This window comes from Eriocheir sinensis, chromosome 61, assembly GCF_024679095.1.
Source record: "Eriocheir sinensis breed Jianghai 21 chromosome 61, ASM2467909v1, whole genome shotgun sequence".
NCBI lineage: Eukaryota > Metazoa > Arthropoda > Malacostraca > Decapoda > Varunidae > Eriocheir > Eriocheir sinensis.
Window position 1 is genome coordinate 4,127,017 of NC_066569.1, and position 7,500 is coordinate 4,134,516.

General features: G+C 38.9%; 1 protein-coding gene across 1 annotated transcript in view; it reads right to left on the reverse strand.

Moving 5' to 3' along the window:
- LOC126986187 (dystroglycan 1-like) overlaps positions 1-7,500 on the reverse strand; it is a 68,955-nt gene that overhangs the window by 47,782 nt on the left and 13,673 nt on the right. The window contains exon 2 of the mRNA XM_050842135.1: positions 451-889. Within this exon, the coding sequence (XP_050698092.1) occupies positions 451-840 (390 nt within the window). The 5' untranslated portion in view covers positions 841-889. The remainder of the gene's footprint in view (positions 1-450; positions 890-7,500) is intronic.

Below are 7,500 nucleotides of genomic sequence, written 5' to 3' on the forward strand. Positions count from 1 at the left end.
CTCCTAAACCCATTCCACACTAATGAGAGCACCCCTTCCCTTCCCTTCTCCTTTCCCTTCAATATCAACCCCTCCCTTCCCTTCTCTTCCCTCCCATCACTTCCCTTCTCCTCCCTTCACTTCATGATCAAACGCCCTTCCCTTCCTCTCCTCATCCTTCCCTTCCCTTCCCTTCCTCTCCTCATCCCTCCCTACGCCCCTTCCCTTCTCTCCCCTCCCTTCACTTCCCCTCTCCTCCCTTCCCTTCCCCTCTCAAACGCGCTTTCCTTCCTCATCCCTCCCTACCCCCCCTTCCTTCCCCATCCCATCCCTTCCCTTCCTATCTCATCCCTCCCTACCCCCCCTTCCTTCCCCATCCCATCCCTTCCCTTCCCTTCCTATCTCATCCCTCCTCCCTCCGCCCAAACACCTGCCCCACACTAATTAAAACACGAGGGGTCCTTCACTCACCTGGTAGGACTCCACCTGGCCCTGGAACGCGTCCTTCGGGATAGGATGCCGGAAGAGACGCCCCACGAAAGCCTGGGTATCCTCAACGCCCCAGAGCCTCCTCACGCCCATGGAAGAGGAGGAAGAGGAGGAGGAGGAGGAGGGTTGAATCAGAGGTGGATCTTCAGAATCAGGGCGATACAGCAACTCCACCTCAAAATCATCATCTCCTTTATCTCCAGTCATCTCCTCCATGTTATCTCCTCCTCCTCCTCCACCTCCTCCTCCATCCAAGTCGTGCAGGAGGACTTGGAGGTCGTTCTCGAGGTGTTGAGTGTGGGCGGGTGGAGGTAAGTGGAAGAGGAGGAGCGAGGAGATGAGGAGGAGGAGCGGGAGATGAGTGGAGGGCATGGTGGTGGTGGGAGATTTTCTACTTTCTTTCTCTATCACAGTTTCATTTCTGTTGAGGAAAGAAAAAAAAAAAAGAATTAGTATTATTTTTGTTATTATTATTATTATTATTATTATTATTATTATTATTATTATCATCATCATCACTACTACTACTTCTACTACTACTACAGCTACTACAAAAAAAAAAAGAAGAGAAAGAGGATGAAGAAAAGGAAGAGGAGAAAGAAGAAGAGGAAGAAGAGAAAGAAGGAAGAAGAGAAGGAAGAAAAGAAAGAAGAGAAAGAAGAAAAAGAGGATGAAGAAAAAGAAAAGAAGGAAAAAAAGAAAAGGAAGAAAAAGAAGAAATAAATTAATAGTTGATATTACGACAATATTAGAGAGAGAGAGAGAGAAACCCACGTGGTGTCCAGCTTATAAAAAAAAAAAGAGAGGAAATAGCAACCCCTCCTCACCCACCCCCCCCTCTCTCTCTCTCTCTCTCTCTCTCTCTCTCTCTACTACGCAATGACCGTTACAATATCCTTTCCTTCTCTTCCTATCTTTGTTTATCCATTTTCCTTCTATTTCCATTTTCGTTCATTATTTTTCCTCTTATTAATCTATTTTCTGTCTATCTTTCCTTCCTTTCTTTTTTTTCCTCTCTTCCTATCTTCGTATTTCTTTCTTTCTTTCTTACTTCCCTCCTTCGCTTTATTTTCTTATTTTCTTTTTAGTTCTTCAGTTTATCATCCTTTCTTTCTTTCTTTCTCTCCTTTCTTTCTTTCTTTCTGTATCTTATTTTCTCTCATTTCTCCACCTTCGTTTTGTCTCTTCCTTCTTTATCAATTTTTCTTTCATGCACTCTTCGTTTCCTCCTTTCCTTTATTTTGTTCTTCCTTTCTTTATCAATATTTCCTCTATTCCTCCTTCTTCTTCTGTTTTTCCTTCTTCCCTTTCTTTCTTCATTTACCTATCTTCTATTTCCCTCCTTCTTTCCTTCTATAATTTATCAACTTTTCCTCCTTTTTGTTCCTTCTTCCCTTTCTTTCTTAAGCTATCTTCTATTCCCCTTCTTTTTTCTATCTATCATTTATCAACTTTCTTTATCTCTTTCTTTCCATCTTTCTCTTCTTCCTTAATTCTTCCCTTTTTTATCGTGTTTTTTCCCTTCTTCCTTTCTTTTATCATTTATTTCTCTTATTCTTCCTTTCTATATCGTTTCTATCGTCTATTGATTCCTTTCTTTATCATCTCCTTCTTCTGTTTTTCCATCTTTTACTTTCTCCTTTCTTTCTTTCTTTCTTTCTTCCTCTTCCCTTTTCATTCACCATTTACTCCCTTCCACTCTCTCTCATTCTTTCACTCTCCCTTAATCTTTCTTTTCCTCCCTTCTTCCTCCCTTTTATCACATTTTCCTCCATTCTCCCTTTCTTTATAACCTTTTCCCTTTCACTCTCCCTTAATCTTCTTTTTCTCCCTTCTTCCTCTCTTTTATCACATTTTCCTCCAATCTCCCTTTCTTTATATCACTCTCCCTCAATCTTTTCCTCCCTTCTTCTCTTTTATCACATTTTCTGCCATTCTCCCTTTCGTTATCACCTTTTCCCTTTCACTTTCTTTCACTCCCTTAATCTTCTTCTCCTCCCTTCTTCCTCCCTTTTATCACATTTTCCTCCATTCTCCCTTTCTTTATAACCTTTTCCCTTTTTCTTTCTTTCACTCTCCCTCAATCTTCTTTTCCTCCCTTCTTCCTCCCTTTTATCACATTTTCCTCCATTCTCCCTTTCTCTATAACCTTTTCCCTTTCACTTTCTTTCACTCTCCCTTAATCTTCTTTTCCTCCCTTCTTCCTCTCTTTTATCACATTTTCCTCCATTCTCCCTTTCGTTATCACCTTTTCCCTTTCACTTTCTTTCACTCTCCCTTAATCTTTCTTTTCCTCCCTTCTTCCTCTCTTTTATCACATTTTCCTCCATTCTCCCTTTCTTTATAACCTTTTCCCTTTTACTTTCTTTCACTCTCCCTTAACCTTCTTTTCCTCCCTTCTTCCTCCCATTTATCACATTTTCCTCCATTCTCCCTTTCTTTATCACCTTTTCCCTTTCACTTTCTTTCACTCTCCCTTAATCTTTCTTTTCCTCCCTTTTATCACATTTTCCTCCCATTCTCCCTTTCTCTATAACCTTTTCCCTTTCTCTTTCACTCTCCCTTAATCTTCTTTTCCTCCCTTCTTCCTCTTTTATCACATTTTCCTCCCATTCTCCCTTTCTTTATAACCTTTTCCCTTTCTCTTTCTTTCACTCTCCCTCAATCTTCTTTTCCTCCCTTCTTCCTCTCTTTTATCACATTTTCCTCCATTCTCCCTTTCTCTATAACCTTTTCCCTTTCACTTTCTTTCACTCTCCCTTAATCTTCTTTTCCTCCCTTCTTCCTCTCTTTTATCACATTTTCCTCCATTCTCCCTTTCGTTATAACCTTTTCCCTTTCACTCTCCCTCAATCTTCTTTTCCTCCCTTCTATCACATTTTCCTCCATTCTCCCTTTCTCTATAACCTTTTCCCTTTCACTTTCTTTCTTTCACTCTCCCTTAATCTTCTTTTCCTCCCTTCTTCCTCTCTTTTATCACATTTTCCTCCATTCTCCCTTTCTCTATAACCTTTTCCCTTTCACTTTCTTTCACTCCCTTAATCTTCTTTTCCTCCCTTCTTCCTCTCTTTTATCACATTTTCCTCCATTCTCCCTTTCTTTATAACCTTTTCCCTTTCACTTTCTTTCACTCTCCCTTAATCTTCTTTTCCTCCCTTCTTCCTCTCTTTTATCACATTTTCCTCCATTCTCCCTCTCTATAACCTTTCCCCTTTCACTTTCTTTCATAGTCACGGCCGGCCTCCTCACCTGAGTCTTAATTAGCGTCACGTCACTCAGGTATATGGAGTCCCGTCAGAAGGTAGTGATTCACGGCTTTATTAATACATTCGTCAGTGTTTAGGTAATTACTACATACATCATTATTGTTGTTGTTGTTGTTCGAGTTTGTTTATGTCAAGTTTCGTTTGTTAGTATGTTGGTTAGTGACTTTTTTTATCTTCCTTATTTACTCTTTCATCCTTTTTTCCTATTTACTTCATTTCCTCTCTCTCTCTCTCTCTCTCTCTCTCTCTCTCTCTCTCTCTCTCTCTCTCTCTCTCTCTCTCTCTCTTTTCTATTCAATTTCTTACCCTTCTTTTGTCTCTCCTCTTTCTCTGCTTTTTATCTTCTTCTCTCCCTCTTTCCTTCCCCTCCCTTTTCCATTCATTTTCTTTCCCTTTCGCCCTTTTCCCCTATTCCCTTCGTTTATTCACATTTCTCCCTGTTCCCTTTTCCTATTCAATTTCTTCGTCTTTTTTCTCTTTTTCTCCCTATTCAATTTCTTTCTGCTTCCTTATTTATATATTTTTTTCCTGCTCTCCTAATACTATTCAATTTCTTTCCCTTTCTTCCTTTCCTATATTTCTCCTTTTCCTCTTCCTTTCCATCTTTTCCTTCCCTTTCCCATTATCGTTTCTTCCTTCTCTTTTCCTTTCTTTTCAATACCCATGACTTTCTTCCTCTCCCTCTATTTCTCCCTTCCTTTTCCTTTTCCTCCCTTTCGCCCCTCCTTATGCTATCCTCCCCTCTCTCTCCCCTTTCCTCATTCTATCTTCTCCCCTCTCTCTTTTTTTCCTCTCCCTACATTCCTCTCTTCCACCTTCTCTCCCCTCTTTCTCATATTCATTCCCTCCCCTCTCCCACTTCAAATTCAATCTCTCTTCTCCCCTTTCTCTTCCCCTTCCCTCCTTCCCCCTTCATATTCAATCTTTCTCCTCCCCTCTCTCCCCCTCCTTCCCCTCTTCATATTCAATCTCCTCTCCACTCTCTCTTCCCCTCCCCCCTTTTTCTCCTCTCCCCTAATTAAAGAAAACGATGGGTAATTACGTCCAGGTGATGTGTGGCAGGTAATAGCGGTTAATTAATAGCCGAAGTTGAGAAGCACAGGTGAGACGCTCCTCCTCTACCTGTTGTCTCTTCTTCTTTCTCTTCTTCTTTTTTCTCTTCTTTTCTTTATTTATTGATTTTGTGCTTGTTTTCTTAAGGTTAATGTTTTTTTTTCTTTTCCTCTCTTTCTTTATTTTGTGTTTTCTCTTCTTTTTCTCTTCTTTTTTTTCTTTATTTATTTTTATTTATTTATTTTGTGTTTGTTTTCTTGCGGGTATTGTATTTCTCTCTTCTTATCTTCTTTTCTTTATTTTGTCTGTTTTCTCTTCTTTTTCGCTTCTTTTTTTTCTTTATTTATTTTTATTTATTTATTTTGTGTTTGTTTTCTTGTGGCTATTGTTTTTCTCACTTCTTATCTTTCTCTTTCTTTATTTTGTCTGTTTTCTCTTCTTTCTCTTCTTTTTTCCTTTATTTACTTTTATTTATTTATTTTGCTCGTTTTCTTGTGTCTATTGTATTTCTCTTCTTTATCTTTATTTTTCTTTATTTTGTCTGTTTTCTCTTCTTCTTTCTCTTCTTTTTTCCTTTATTTGTTTTTATTTATTTAGTTTGTTTGTTTTCTTATGGGTATTGTATTTCTCTTCTTTATCTTTATCTTTCTTTATTTAGTCTGTTTTCTCTTCTTCTTTCTCTTCTTTTTTTCCTTTATTTATTTTTATTTATGTATAGTGTTTTCTTGTTTTTCTCTCTTCTTTCTTTATTTTGTCTTTATTTTCTTCTTTTTTCTCCTCGTCTTTCACTTTTTTTCCTTCTCATTCTTCTTTGATTCGATTTTTCAACCTTTTACTTCGTTTCTTATAGTTATCGCTTCATGATCATATTTTCTCTTCTTCTTTTCTCTCCTCCATGCTTCTTCTCTCCCTCTCTTCCTCCTCCTCCTTTTCATCCAATTCTTCCCCTTTCCTCCTTTCTTCTAAGCCTTTCCTTCCATCCTCTCTCTCTCGCCCTCCCCTTCCTATTCAATTTCCTCCCCTTTCTCCCCTTCCCCATTTTCGTCCATCCCTTCTCTTTCTATTCAATATCTTTCCCTCCCTCTATTCCTTCATTCACTTGTTTCCCATCATCCGTTTTCTTTGCCTATCCCCGTTTTCTTTGTCATATCTCCGTTTTCTTTGTCATATCTCCGTTTTCTTTGCCATATCTCCGTTTTCTTTGTCATATCTCCGTTTTCTTTGTCATATCTCCGTTTTCTTTGTCATATCTCCGTTTTCTTTGTCATATCTCCGTTTTCTTTGTCATATTTCCGTTTTCTTTGTCATATCTCCGTTTTCTTTGTCATATCTCCGTTTTCTTTGTCATATTTCCGTTTTCTTTGTCATATTTCCGTTTTCTTTGTCATATCTCCGTTTTCTTTGTCATATCTCCTTTTTCTTTGTCATATCCCCGTTTTCTTTGCATATCTCCGTTTTCTTTGTCATATCTCCGTTTTCTTTGTCATATCTCCGTTTTCTTTGCATATCTCCGTTTTCTTTGTCATATCTCCGTTTTCTTTGTCATATCCCCGTTTTCTTTGCATATCTCCGTTTTCTTTGTCATATCTCCGTTTTCTTATAATTTTTCTTCTTTTCCCTCTTCCCATTTTCCTTTCCTTCATCTCCTATTTTCTTACTTTCTTATTTTCAACACTTTATTATCTTTCTCTTCTATCTTTTTTCTTTCTTTCTTTTTCTTATTCTTCAATTTTTTTTACTTATATATAATTTTCTCTTTTTATCTCTTTCTTTATCTTTCCTTCTTTTCTCTTTGTTCGCTTTCTCTTCTTTTTGTCTCTCCTTTATCTTCCTTTATATATTAATTTCTCTCATTCTTCGTCTTTCTTTTTATTTTCTCCTTTATTTTCTCTTCTCATTTCCTCTTGAACTTTAATAATTGCATATTCTTCGTCCTTCCATTCTTATGTTTCCTCCTCTCTTTCCAGTCAATCAGTCACTCAATCACCCAGTCAGTCAGTCAGTCAATCAGCAACTCAGTCAGTCACTCAATCATCCAGTCAGTCAGTCAGTCAGTAAGTCAATCAGCCAACCAGTTAATCTGTTAGTTATTCATTCAATCAGTCGGATGGCCAGTCACTCAATCAGCCAGTCAGTCAACCAGCCAGTCAGCAAGTCAGTTATTCGGTCAGTAAGTCAGTTAGTCATTCAGTCAGTCAGTCAATTAGTTCGTCAGTAAATCAGTCAGTCAGTCAGTCAATCAGTTAGCCAGTCAGTCAGTCAACTAATCACTCAATCAGTCAGTTAGTTACCCTCAGTCAATCATTCAGTCAGCCAATCAATCAGCCAGGCAGTCAATCAGCCACCCAGTCAGTCACTCAATCACCCAGTCAGTCAGTCAGTTTCAAAATAGTTCCCCATCTTCGTTAAATTCCACACACCTCACCTCACCTCACCTCACCTCACTTCCAATCAACCTTTTTCCCTGCCCTCCCTTGCGTCATTAGCCTGCAAAAGTCGTTCACACCTGCCCCAATATTTAATTTGTCAAGGTGGGTCGTAGAGAGCTTGTAGGGCAAAGGATTGATTGGCTGGTTGACATAGTGTTGGAACCGGTCTCAAGGGAATGGCCGAAGAAGGGAGAGCTTGTGATATTGATATGTGCGTGTGTGTGTGTGTGTGTGTGTGTGTGTGGGTGTGGGGTGGGGGTCTCTCTCTCTCTCTCTCTCTCTCT